Source organism: Stegostoma tigrinum, chromosome 2, assembly GCF_030684315.1.
Source record: "Stegostoma tigrinum isolate sSteTig4 chromosome 2, sSteTig4.hap1, whole genome shotgun sequence".
Taxonomy (NCBI): Eukaryota; Metazoa; Chordata; class Chondrichthyes; order Orectolobiformes; family Stegostomatidae; genus Stegostoma; species Stegostoma tigrinum.
In genome coordinates this window covers 33028078-33042608 of record NC_081355.1, presented here as the reverse complement: position 1 = coordinate 33042608, position 14531 = coordinate 33028078, and the positions used below count along the sequence as shown (strand labels likewise).

The 14531-nt window shown below is 45.9% G+C and overlaps 1 protein-coding gene across 6 annotated transcripts in view; it reads left to right on the top strand.

The window, feature by feature from the left end:
• LOC125462117 (lysine-specific histone demethylase 2) overlaps window positions 1-14531 on the top strand; it is a 122636-nt gene that overhangs the window by 87342 nt on the left and 20763 nt on the right. For all 6 annotated transcript variants that reach the window (XM_048551704.2, XM_048551694.2, XM_048551714.2 and 3 more), the window contains 2 exons: window positions 368-442; window positions 12942-13058. In XM_048551704.2, the coding sequence (XP_048407661.1) occupies window positions 368-442; window positions 12942-13058 (192 nt within the window). The remainder of the gene's footprint in view (window positions 1-367; window positions 443-12941; window positions 13059-14531) is intronic.

Sequence of the window (14531 nt, the reverse complement as noted above, 5' to 3'; positions counted from 1 at the left end):
GAGAATATTGTCAAACGTGAATGACTTGGAGAATAACAAAAATTAGTTCTCCCTAATAACAAAAGCAAAATACTGAAGATGTTGGAAATATGAAGCAAAAACAAAGTGCTGGAGAAACTCAGGTCTGGCAGTATCTGAAGTGAGAGAAACAGTTAATGTTTCAAGTCTGATATATTGCAATGGAATTCGAAAGAAAAACATCGAAGGACTGTCATTTAATTTCAGGATTAGGAACTATAGTGCATTGCAGATTTATTTTGATGGTTTGTTTCTCATGTTATATCCATACTTTATGTCCATAATTTTTTGTGCCTTGTCGTAGAAAACGTTTCAGGTTAATTATGGAGATTCTTCCTTATCTTTACAGGTGCAGACCATTAACTTCTCAGGAGATGATATTTGCATTGGAACAACTAATGGAATGTTATGGACAACTCAGAAGGTAAATCTGTTTATAATTAAGTTGTATTTGGCCCTTAGATTTTTTTTGGAACATTACCATATGATCTGACCACAATGGTTTTCCTTGTTTGTCCACTTGTTGTTGATGTTGTTTCTGTCTTCATTGTAAAGCAAAAATAGTAAATAATCTGTTTGTATGTTAGAGAAAGGGAAATAATTATCCCAACATGCAAAGGAATCAACCAGTAGGATTGCATGATGGGTTGTAATGGTATCTACAGAGATGCTATAGCTTTATATTCCAGTCCTGTTCCTTTCTCTGAGCCATGCCACGTGTGAGGTTATGACCCCTTCCAGAGGGAGAGAGTTTTTAATTACGAATGTGTTGCATGAGGAGTCTGGTATTTCCTGGAAATCAGATGAAGGAGCCATGAAACTAATCAGGCATTTGTTACCTTGGCTTCTTGTGCAGACAAGTAGGTCCACTGGTCTTTTGATTCTGTCTCTGAGATAAGTGTTCATCAAGATACAATACCAGTTATTGGGAAAGGGAGCGCTCTTCTCCAGTTTACTGAAAATGAAACATGCCTCCTCTGGGATTTGTGAAAATACCATCATAGACTGAAAATGTAATGCAATACAGTAAAACTTAACGATCAAACAGCTCCCAGCTTACGAAAGGGCAGAAGTGCATTTGTGCAGAACCTTAGAAGGAAATGTTCCTTACTCTGGAACTCTCAAAAATCTCACTAAGAGCACAAAATCTCTCATTTTCAAAGTGAATTTATTATGGAAGTTGGCAAGATTTGTCCAGATAAGTTTAAAGAGCAGCTTTAGTTTTACAGTGGAATATTGAGAACATTTACCAAAATGAACTATAGCTTAGTAAATCATTTCTTCATAATTGTATTGTACTACTTAAACTATAATAGGTACCTCTTGACAAAGTGTTGAATTGAGCATACAAGCCAAGCGTTGATTTCCAAAATTGGGATCTCCTTTTATACTCAAATGTATTCTATCCAATGAATTACTTTTGAAGTGAGGTCGCCTTTGGTATTTATAGGTTTTTTAAAAACTGGGGATGTGATTGTCTACTTCTGCTAGCCTTATTTGTGGTATGTATATGAAATGAGGTTTGAACGATGAACATGAGCCTACAATGCATAAATGGTCTTGAATTCACCATCAAGTTGGCAGTCTTGATCAGGAGGGCTGCAGTGCATTTGATATTGGAAATAGTACACCCGCATGCAATCAAGAACAAGCATCTACTTACTCTATAAAAGATAAATACAGTGGATACTGGAAATCTAGAACAAATATAGAGAATGCTGGTGAAACATTGCACGGCTGGCAGCATTTGTGGAGAGAAAGAGTTTGGTTTCGTATCTGGTCGGAGACTTCATACCTTTACTCATCTGATTGTGCTCTACCTGATTGAGCTTCACTTGATTGAGGTGTGCATAATGCTTAGAATAGATGCACTAAAATGAAAAGTGTCCTGTTCCCAGAAGTAAAAATTGTCTATTTCAGTAAACTTTATTTTGAAAAAGGAAAAAAAAAGTAGGAAAAAGGTAGAGATATTCATTTAGGATGCAGAGTATGTCTATACTGACCTACTGTTCCGTACAGCATAACAGAAGTCATGAAGCTAAAAGAAAAATAGTTGAACCTATATCTTTTTATTTTTAGAGCCATGCAAATTCCTACCATAGAGTCATACAGCACAGAAACAGACCATTTGGTCCATCCAGCCCATGCTGAACATAATCTCAAACTAAACCACTCCCACCTGCTTGCTCCTCGTCTATATCCCTCCAAACGTTTCCTACTTGTGTGTCCATCCAAACGTCTTTTAAACGTTGTAATTATACCCGCATCCATCACATCCTCAGCAGGTTCATTCCACATGCAAACCACACTGTGTGTTAAATCTCTGTCCTCTCACCTTTAAAAGTATGTTCTAGTTTTGAACTTCCCTATCTTAGGTAAAAGACAACTACCATTAACTCTACCTATACCCCTTATTATTTTATGAATTTCTATCAGGTCACTTCTCAACCTCCTCCATTCCATTGAAAAAGTCTCAGCCTGTCCAGTCTTTCTTTATAACTCAAACCTTTCATACCCAGCAGCATCCTGGTAAATCTCTTCTGAACCCTCTCCAGTGTAATAATATCCTTCCTGTCACTGGGTGACCGGAAATGGAGACAATGAAGAAGCCTGTGCAACCTCAACATAATGTCCGAACTCCTGTACTCAAAGGACCGAGCAGTGAAGGAAAGTGTGCCAAATGCTTTTCTGACCATCACGTCTGACACGTACTTTAAAGAATTATGTGCCTGCACCCCTAGGTTCCTCTGTTCTACAAAACTACCCAAGGCCCTACCATTAATTTTACAAGCCCTACCCTTGTTTGTTGTACCAAAATGCAATACCTCACATTGTTCCAGATTGAACATCATCTGCCATGTTTCAATTTATAGACCCATTTGATCAAGATTCTTTTGTAATCTTAGAAAACCTTCTTCACTATCTACAATCCCATGAATTATCGTGCCATCCGCAAATGTCCTAATCAAGCCTTTTTTCTTCATCCAAATCATTTATATAAATGACAAACAAAAGAGGACGCAGAACTGATCCCTGTGGAACACTGCTGGCATACCAAGGTGTAGAGCTGGATGAACACAGCAGGCTGAGCAGGAAGGTTGACATTTTGGGTCTTTTCTGAAGAAGGGTCAAGACCTGAAATGTCAGCCTACCTGCTCCTCTGATGCTGCTTGGCCTGCTGTGTTCATCTGGCTGTACACCTTGTTATCTCAGTAGGAACTGCAGAAGCTGGAGAATCTATCTCTGAACACTGGTCACAGGTCTGCAGCCTGGAAAGCAACTCTCCACCATTGCTCTGTCTCTTGCCATAAAGCCAACTATGTATCCAGTTGCCAAGTTCACTCTGAATTCTATGTGACCTAACTTACTAATTAGCCTATCGTGCAGAACCTTGTCAAAGGCCTTACTAAAATGTAAATGCAGCTAGTTCTGGTGTAATGCGATAGTTGCATTCTCGCGTGATCTCATGCTATAGAAAATTACGTTATAGGGAAATTGCTACACCTGTACAGCAGAAAGTTCACGTTATCCAAACAACTGTGCCTGCTATTCATCAATTGCGTTACAGCAATTCATTTTCACGAAACACTCATTGTTTACAGGTAGTTCTGCTACAATGTCGACTGCTGTGCCATCATCAACCCTTTTTGGTAACTTCCTCAAAAAACTCAATCAAGTTTGTGAGACATGATTTCCCTCGCATAAAACAATGCTGACTATCCCTAATCAATTTTTCACTGGACGATTTTTCAGAAATATATCATCCGGAGTTACAGCAGTAATATATTCCTTAATCAAAAATGCCACCGGCCCCTCTTTTCTTGCATCCTTTTCTCTGCTGCCTATTGCATCTAAAACCCGGAACATTGAGCTGCCAGTTTTGACTATCTCAGCCAAGTTTCTGTAATTGCTATGATGTCTCAATTCCATGTTCTTAATCGTGCCCAGTGTTCATCGGCCTTACCTGAAACGCGTTGGAGTAAACGTGTTGGAGTAACTACAGATTCACTCTTGTCTTGCTTTTCTAATTGATGTGTTCTCCTTGCATTCAGAACCTACCTCATTAATTCTTCCACTTAAACTGCTATTTAAAGTTCCTCAACTCCCTTTCTCTCTCGGAATAAAGTCTCCCTCTAATGTAACGAGCGAATCTTGCTGTTAAGGTATTGGTCCCTTTCCAGTTTAGGTTAGAACCATCCTTTTTTGAACAGGTCTTTTCTATCCCAAAGACATTCAATTTGTCCAAAAACCTGAATACCTGAACAATACACCAGCTTTTCAGCCATTGATTTATCTCCTTTTAACCTTTTTGTTTCTTTCCTCTTTTTGAGTTTGGCAGGAGGAGTAAACTAGAAATTACTATTAGGTAGAAGTTTAAAAACTAGAACCTTAACCTTGTACTGCTTTAATATTTTCCCTCAAAATGTCATTCCTACCAATGTGCACAATAATTTCTGGCTTCTCAATTTCACTTCTGAACAATATGCTCATAATGTTAAGAAACGTCCTTAATCCTAGCACCAGGAAAGCAACAAACAATCCCAAATTTGTGTTTGCTGCCACAGATTCACCTTTCTATGTCCCTGACAGGAGAGTCCCGTATAATAATAATTCTATTAAATCTTGTCAAACACTACTTAACATAATCATTCAAAGTGCAGTAACATACTGGCCCTTTCATTTTCCGCAGAGACTATCCCCTTCAACTGTTCCAAAAACTGCATATCTAAATGATAGAGGAATAGCCACCAGAGACTTTTGAACAATCTTACCTGATGGTCACACATCTATCTGCCTGATCCTGCTGGTTGATAATTTTTCTAAATCTACTAGTCATCTCCTTTACCTTTTTATATAAGGCCTTAATAACATTTAAGCATAAAGTTTCAATAACAGCTTTATTTTCCTTAGGTACTTAGTTAGTTTACTTTATGTATAACGTTAAAGTGGAAAAACACAAAATGTATATATCAAACAAATAAAAAGTGAATAAGATCGACCACCTAGCTGATTAACTGAATAAAAAGGAATCCTTTTCAATAAATTTCTCTAAGTAAAACTTGAGCTGACCACATGTAGGACTCTCCAGTACAAAAACCCAACTTCGTATTTAAAAAAAAAACACTTTGCAAAGGGTTTGTTTTTAAAAGCCAATGTGAAAAAAAACTTCTAAAACATATGCAAACATTGTTTTAATTTCTGAATTAAGAATAAAAAATCCTCAGCTGTTCACTGTAGACCTTTTTTTAAGAAAGGAAGTTTTGGGGGAAAAAAGTCGTGATTTTTGCTTGGTTTTCTTTTGGATTTTTTTGAATGTTAATAAAACAAAAGGGAAAGAAATCTTACAAGTAAACTGAAATTTGTAGCTCAGGTTGAGGTTCTTGATGTGAGTTTGCTCGCTGAGCTGGAAGGTTAGTTTTCAGACGTTTCGTCACCATTCTAGGTAACATCATCAGTGAGCATCAAATGAAGCGCTGGTGTTATGTCCCGCTTTCTATTTATCTGTTTAAGTTTCCTTGGGTTGGTGATGTCATTTCCTGTTCTTTTTCTCAGAGGATGGTAGATTGATTTGGAGCCAATGTGTTTGTTGATGGAGTTCCAGTTGGAATGCCATGTCTCTAGGCATTTTCGTGCGTGTCTCTGTTTGGCTTGTCCTAGGATGGATGTTTTGTCCTTCCTCATCATCTGTATGTAAGGACACTAGTGATAGTGGGTCATGTCGTTTTGTGGCTAGGTGATGTTCATGTATCCTGGTGGCTAGCTTTCTGCCTGTTTGTCCAATGTAGTGTTTGTCACAGTTCTTGCAAGGTATATGATGATGATGTTTGTAGATGATGTTTGTTTTGCTTGTTGTCTGTATAGGGTCTTTTAAGTTCATTAGCTGCTGTTTTAGTGTGTTGGTGGGTTTGTGGGCTACCCTGATGCCAAGAGGTCCGAGTAGCCTGGCAGTCATTTCGGAAATGTCTTTGATGTAGGGGAGAGTGGTTATGGTTTCTGGGCCCGTTTTGTCTGTTTGTTTGGGTTTGTTGCTGAGAAATCGGCGGACTGTGTTCATTGGGTGCCTGTTCTTTTTGAATACGCTGTATAGGTGATTTTCTTCTGCTCTTCGTAGTTCCTCTGTGCTGCAGTGTGTGGTGGCTCGTAGGAATAATGTTCTAATGCAGCTTTGTTTGTGGGTGTTGGGATGGTTGCTCCTGTAGTTGAGTATTTGGTCCGTATATGTTGTTTTCCTGTAGACGCTGGTTTGAAGTTCCCCATTGACTGTTCGCTCTACTGTGACATCTAGGAATGGCAGTTTGTTGTTTTCCTCCTCTTTTGTGAACATAATGCCAGTAAGGGTATTATTGATGACCTTTCAAAGGGACCAAAATGACATGACCCACTATCACTAGTGTCCTTACATACAGATGAGGAAGGACAACACATCCATCCTAGGACAAGCCAAACAGAGACACGCACGAGAATTCCTAGAGGCATGGCATTCCAACTGGAACTCCAACAAACACACTGGCTCCAAATCAATCTACCATCCTCTGAGAAAAAGAACAGGAAATGACCTCACCAAATCAGGAAATGACATCACCAACCCAAGGCAACCTAAACAGATAAATAGAAAGTGGGACATAACACCAGCGCTTTGTCGGAGGCTCACTGTTGATGTTACCTAGAATGGTGACGAAACATCTGGGAACAAACCTTCAAGCTCAGTGAACCAGCTTACATCTGGAACAAAATAAAGACCCACTCTCTTGTGGACCGAGAGGAGGAGAGTGCTGTGTTGGAGGTGAAAGGAAGACGTTGGGTTGGCTGTGCACCCTTGCGACCAGTGGATCTTAATGCTGGCTTCGGCCTAACGCTGGTTCAGGGGAGCAGCCAACCTGCAACGATGGCTGCGGCAAGTGCTCGTGCCCCAGGTCAGGGAGTCCGGAACACCATCCGTGTTTCCGTAAAGAAGGTGGATGAAGGTGCACCTGTGGACCGCACCTTCTTCGTGAAGAGGGTCCTGTTGGACTGTTGCGGGTTCGCTGCTGCGGACATTTACTGCCTGCAGGATTTCCCCGGAGGAGGTTTTTACGATGTGACCTTCAGGAGTGCCAAGCTTTGCGAGCGCTTCCTGGAGGTTTTCAAGGAGAAAGGAGGTGAGGGCCCCCTCTAAGTATTGACCACTGTCCCGCTGTTTGTGATGCCGGTGCAGAGGAGCCGTATGGTGACTGTACACATGTACAACCCGCATGTGCCAGCAGTTGATGTCCTGACCTTCCTTGGAAGGTACGTGAAGGTGGAAGGGGACCTAACTGACATCGTGGACCCTTTTGGCATCCGGACCAGTAAGAGGCAGGTCAAGGTGATGCTGAGGATGGGCGCAGACGGGAATGTCGTACATCCACCGTCCAGCTTTGCGATCGGCGGGAGCAAGGGCTACCTGACCTATGCAGGGCAACCGAAAGTCAGCCATGCCTGTGGTAGGTCAGGTCACGTGGCGGCCGACTGCAAAGCCACCATCTGCAGGGAGGAGGGACACCTTGCAAAGGATTGCCCACAAGAGAAAAGCTGCAACCTTTGCGGGGAAGCGGGCCACCTCTATAAGGCATGCCCGCAGCGGGGGACCACCTATGCCCAGGTCGCCGGCAGGGGCAATGCGGGGCCAGCCCCCCCGGAGGAGAGGAAGGTACCGGGGCCCAGCAAGGACCCCACTAATGTGCAGGAAGGCCAGGTCGTGCAGGAGGGCCCAGCCCCACAGGATGGGCCCGAGGCCAGCAAAGCGCCCCTGCAGGCTCCGCTCTCCCTCCCCCCGCCCGCCGCCCAGAGTCGATGGAGGCGGCGACAGGCGACCCAGGGGCGTGGACGACGGTCCGGAAAGCGAGGAGGAAGGTGGGTCGACGGGCCCAGGAACAGCAACCATCAGGCGGGAAGAGGCAGCTACAGGGGGGCTATAAGAGCTCCTCTGACGAGGGGGATTCGGAGAGGGCCCGCCCGAAGCAGAAGTTAAAGATCTCGAGGGAGAAGCAAAGCAGCACCACGCTTTCAGGTGACGGGAGGCGTCCTGAGGCTCCCTCCGACACCCAGTCAAGTGCCGCTGGGGCACTGGAGGGCCCCCCGAAACTTCCAGGCGGGAAGGAGGAAACAGTGCGTCCCCAGCCTGACCCAGAGCCGGACCCTCCTGCCTCCGCGCCCCTGACGGGGGGATGCCACCCGGAAGGCAGCACGGACGCTTTCCTCAGCCCGGACAGCGTCCAGCAGTTAGCCCGGGCAATGGGCATGAAGGGACAGATGGAGGGGCTGGACCTTGGACTTGGGGAGGCTACGGCACTCACTGCCCACAATGGGGGTACGAGTTGCGAGCATTAATGTGTGCAGTGTCAACTCCACCGCAAGATGTGTATCCACGTTGGCCTACCTGACCACCATCAAGGCGGACCTCCTGTTTCTGCAGGAGTGCAGGATACCGCACCTTGGCAGGTACGGGAAATGGTCCGGCGCCTGGACCTGTGGGCCTTCGATCTGGTTGGGGGGGTAACGACTGTCGCTCCTCGGGCCTGGCTATTCTGCTGTCGGGGTGCGACTTCACCATCTCTCAAGTTCAGGAGGTGGTGGGGGAGGGGCGCCTCCTAGTGGCTGATGTCACCTACAGGAACGCTCCCCTGATGCTGATCAACGTGTACGCCCCAGCGGTACAGAATGAGCGGTTGGCCGTCCTGCAGCGGCTTCCACCCCTGCTGGCTACGTCCAGGCCGGTCATTCCTAGATGCAGATGGAAGGTCCGCCGTGGGGACAGCGGGTGGGGGGAGTCAACTGGACATCACGTCCAGATTCCTGATGGGCACGGTGAAGGACGCCAAGCTGCTCGACGTCTTCAGCACCCCTGCAGACGGAGCGCAGCGGAGGTACAACTGGTCGCGGCCAGACGGGTCTATCCGCTCAAGGATAGACTTCCTGTTTGTGTCACGGGCGTTCTTGGTCAGGTCCACCAGCATCGAGCCGGTGTTCTTCTCTGAGCACTGCCTCCTGCTGGCCGACTGTCACTTACAGGACGACCAGCCGGCCGGCAAGGGGACGTGGAGGCTCAACACGACTCTGTTGACCCCAGAGAACGTCGAGCAGCTTAAGAGGGAGTACGCCGGTTGGAGAACCGTGAAACCCCTCTTTGAGTCTCCGGGCGACTGGTGGGAGATGGTGAAGGAGAACATCAAGAGGTTCTTTGTCCTCCAGGGTGTTCGGAAGGCGAGAGATAGGCGGGGAAAGCTGTCGCGACTCCAGAAAAGGGTGCAGAACCTGCTCCTTCTGCAGTTGATGGGGGTCGATGTCATGGAGGACCTCCGCGAGGTGAGGGGCCAGCAAGCCTCGCTCTTCGCCGCGGAGGCCCCCAGGATAACTTTCCGGTCCAGGGTCCGCTCTGTGGAGCAGGATGAGACGTGCTCACGTTTCTTCTTTCAGAATGTGCACAAAGAGAGCTCTGTGCTTAGCCGGCTGAAGGAGGACGACGGCTCGGTGACTTCGTATCGGCCTGACATTTTGAGGATCAGCAGGTCCTTCTATGCCGGACTGTACGACACGAAGCCCACGGACAGCACGGCCTCCGAGTCGTTCTTGTCGTCTATCACGGAGGTCTTAGACGACGGCACGAGGGAGTGGCTGGACCGGCCGGTATCCCTGGACGAGCTGACCAGAGCCCTCAAGTCCTTGGAGAGGAATAGGACTCCCGGGAGCGACGGCTTACCGGTTGAGCTGTATTCCGCTCTGTGGGACCTGGTCGGCCAGGACCTGCTGGAGGTGTATGCTAGTGCGCTTCGGGCAGGGGAAACGTGCAAGTCCATGAGGAAGGGCATCGTCACCCTCATTTACAAGAGGAAGGGGGAGAGGGAAAAAATTAAGAATTGGTGTCCCATTTCACTATTGAACGTGGACTACAAAATCCTGGCCAAGGTCATAGCCAACCGGGTCAGGTCTGTCCTGGAGTCAGTGATTCACCCTGACCAAACCTGTGCTGTGCCGGGCAGGAAGATCGCTGAGAGCCTCGCGCTCATCAGGGATACGATCGCCTACGTGCAGGACAGGCGGGTGGACACCTGCCTCGTCAGCCTGGACCAGGAGAAGGCCTTCGACAGGGTCTCTCATGCTGACATGAGGAACGTCCTCTCCAAATTGGGGTTCGGGGAGGGCATCCGCAATTGGATCCAGCTGCTCTACGCCAACATCGTTGGCGCAGTCTCGATCAACGGGTGGGAATCGGACAGTTTTCTTGTTAGACCTGGAGTCGGGCAGGGCTGCCCGCTCTCTCCTGCCTTGTTCGTGTGCTGTGTGGAGCCCTTCGCCGCATCCATCAGGAAGGACGTGAGCCTGAAGGGCGTGACTATCCCAGGCAGCGGAGGCCTTCAGGTCAAGACCTCCCTGTACATGGACGATGTCGCTGTCTTCTGCACCGATCGTTGGTCGGTGAGTAGACTATTGGACATCTGCGGCCAGTTTGAACTGGCCTCGGGTGCCAAAGTCAATAGGGGTAAGAGCGAAGTCATGTTCTTCGGGAACTGGGACGACCGCTCCTTCATCCCCTTCACCGTCAGGACAGACTACCTGAATGTGCTGGGTGTTAGGTTTGGTGGAGCTGGGGCGTGCACTAAAACTTGGGAGGAGCGTATCACCAAATTGAAGCAGAAGCTGGGCAGGTGGACGCTCCGGTCCCCCTCCATCCTGGGTAAGAACCTGGTTGTCAGGTGCGAGGGGCTTTCGGTACTGTTGTATGTGGCGCAGGCCTGGCCTATTCCTTGGACTTGCGCCGCTGCGGTCACCCGGGCCATCTTCCACTTCATTTGGGTGTCGAGGTTGGACCGGGTCCGCAGGGACACCATGTACAAAGACCTGGAAAATGGGGGAAAGGGCGTACCGAACACCACCCTTGCCCTGACGGCTACCTTTGTGTGCGGCTGCATCAAGCTGTGCGTAGATCCTCAGTACGCAAACACCAAGTGTCGCTACTTACTGAGGTTCTACCTGTCCCCGGTGTTGCGAAGGATGGGCCTGGCCTCGTTGCCGCGGAACGCTCCAAGTAGTTGGACCGTTCCGTACCGCCTGTCCTTCGTGGAGAAACTTTTGAAAGGAAACACCTTTGACCACAAGGCCGTCAGGCAGTGGTCAGCATGTAGTATCCTCGAGACCCTTTGGGAAAAGGAGAGGGAGGATCCCGTCGTGTGGTTCCCCACGCAGACTGCCAAAGTCGTTTGGCAGAATGCCTCATTGCCAGAACTTTCAAACAAGCACAAGGACATTGCTTGGCTGGCAGTGAGAGGGGCTCTGCCAGTGAGATCCTTTATGCATGCCCGGAATCTCTGCGCCACCGCACGCTGCCCTCGAGGTGGCCGCGGAGCGGGGACGAGACTGTCGATCACCTCCTTCTGGAGTGTACCTATGCGCAGGAGGTCTGGAGGGGGATGCAGTGGTATTTGTCGAGGTTCGTCCCGAGCAGCTCCGTGACGCGGGACTCCGTGCTCTACGGGCTGTTTCCCGGGACGCACACCGAGACCAACATCAACTGCGCCTGGAGGACCATCAATGTGGTGAAAGACGCTCTTTGGTCTGCCCGCAACTTGCTGGTCTGCCAGCTGAAAGAATTGACCCCGACCGAATGTTGCAGACTGGCGCACTCCAAGGTCCAGGACTACGTGCTGAGGGATGCGCTAAAGCTTGGGGCAGCCGCCGCCAAGGCGCGGTGGGGAAAGACCACGGTATGAAACCCCTCGTCCAGAATAGGAAAAAGGGCCCTATCTGGTACCTGGGCCCAGCTGGCGCCTTCCCCAACTGGTCAGGGGGCCAACGGGGACTGTGCGGGGTGACAACTGCCGGGGTATTTTCTTTGCTTTGTTTTTTTTTCTTCTTTGTTTGTTTTTTTCCTTTAGTTGATGTATGTACCCCCTGGGTAACCCAGAGCGGCTTGCATGACTGGGTAGGTGTATAAATATGTTTTATTTTTTGTACATCTTATGAATAAAGTATATTTTTTCAAATAAACAAAAAAAGTGACAATGTCTGACAACTAACCTTCCAGCTCAGCGAGCAAACTCACATCCATAAACTGAAATGATTTTAATAGCTTTTTTAAAAACCTATTTTAATTAAGCCTGTAATCCAGGAATAGCAGCAAGATCCACTTGCCTTCTCAGCAGTACTCTTTTGAAACTGTTGTTTCTTGCAACTTCTAAAATCCTGTTTTGAAAATGTTGCTTGCCTATACATAGTAAGTACAACAACAGACCATTTGACCAAATGGTTCATGCTGGTTCTATGCTCTGTATGAACTTTCTCCAACCATCGTTCATGTGATCATATCTCCATAAGCCCCTCTCTTTCTCCTTCAAGTGTTTATCTAGTTCCACTTAAATTCCTTTTTCCCTCATGTTTATCTGGGCTTACTTTAAATGCATCTATGGCATTCTCCTTACTATTCCTATATGGCAGCAAGTTTCACATTCTAACAGATTTTTAGGTAAAATAGGTTGATCCTGAACTTCCTAAGGGATTCTTTTTTAATTAACTTATTTTGATGACCTAAGCTTTGATCTTCCTGAGGTGAAATTCTTTATGCAGTATATACTTTCAAAATCTTAACCTCTTTCTGGTTACTCTTCACCTTTCCTTTTCTTGTGAATAGAGCCTCAAAATGAACAATCTTTAAGTTTAGGTAAATAACTATGTAAATGGTAGCAACTCTGGTGTAGAGGAATTGGGCTACCTTTTGGTTTTATCCCGGATTCTTCCTTAAAATTTTAGGAGTTTGCTCCTTTTCATGTATAGCATTAGCAGACCCAGCATACAAATTGTATGTATCTCTTCTGGAGTGTTTATATTTTTAAAAAAATGTGAATACTTGTTTAAAATGTCTGTGATTTACAGTACTTAAGTGACTTATCATTTTGGTGTTATCTTGACAGGTCTTGATTACTGTTCCTCTCGCTCTTCTTCAGAAAAACACTATTCAGTTTTATCCAGCTCTATCTGAACGGAAGCTCAAGGCTATCAACAGTCTAGGTCAAGGGGTAATTGAAAAGGTAAGTGGAAGTCTAATTAAAATCAATTGCCAAATTTATTAGTGTCGTAGGTTCATGCAGAGCGGAAGCAGACCCTTCGGTCCAACCTGTCCATGCTGAACATAATCCCAAGCTAAACTAGTCCCACATGCATGCTGCTGGCCCATATTCCTCCAAGCCTTTTCCTACTCATGTAACTATCCAAATGTCTTTTAAATGTTGTTATTGTACCTTCTTTCATCACTTCCTCAGGAAGTTCATTCCATATGCAAACTACCCTCTGCTAAACAAAAAGGTTCCCCCATGTCTTTTTTTTTTGAAAATCGTTCTCCTTTCACCTTAAAAATGTGCACCCTAGTCTTGAATCTCATATCCTAGCGAAAAGACAACTGCCATTGACTCTATCTATACCCCTCATTACCTTATATATTTCTATAAGGTCACTTCCCAATTCCTTACATTTCAGTGAAGAAAAATTCCAGTCTTTCTTTATATTTCCATACCTGGCAACATCCTGGTAAATCTCCTCTGAACTATCTGCAGCTTAATAATATCCTTTCTGTAAATGAGCAACCAGAACTGGACACAGTGCTCCAGAAGAAGCCTCACCAATGTCCTGTACAACCTCAACGTAACATCCTAATTCCTATACCCAAAGGACTGAGCGATGAGGGCAAGCATGCCAAATGCCTTTTTTAACCATCCTGTCTGTATGTGATGCAAATTTCCAAGAATTATGTACCTGCACCCCTAGGTCCGTCTGCTCTACAACACTACCCAAGGCCCTACCATTAATTGTGCAAGCTCTACCCTTGTTTGTTGTACCAAAATGCAATATCATATGTTTATTCAGATTGAACATCATCTGCCATTTTTCAGCCCATTGACCCATTTGATGAAGATCTGTCTGTCGTTGAATAAACTATAAACCCCCTAATAAGCTAGAGACATAAATGAGAGAGGCTACGATCTTGGTGAAGAATGTTCCTCTTAAAGTAAGGCTTGTAGTTCATTGCAAATGATCAACTGACTACAGGATGAAATCTGCAAAGATCTGGGAAGCACAGAGGTTTGATGCAGATTGTAAAGTAAGGAAACTGTTTGAAAGAGTGGTCAAGACTGTTCAGTACTTGAACAGTGTAGACGTTTTTTAGTTATTGACAACAAGCCAGTTTTGATAACTTAGTCTCTGAAGAATTTCAATAGTATTAAGTTCATTTAATCATCAGAACATGTCATGCAAGAATGCACTGAACATTTAAATACATACACATGACTGCCCTTAAATGATTGACAGTTGTGTTTCACGTGTATTTGTGAAAATGTAAATGTGTTTGCTTCAGTCTGGGAATAAATGAAGTGTATGAACTGTCATTTCTTGGTATTCTTGGTGAAGAATATTCCTCTTAAAGTGAGGCTTGTAGTTCATTGCCTATTACACCCAGTAATGGCTCAACAGTTTGTCTACTGCTGTGCAGCTTGTGAATTAATACT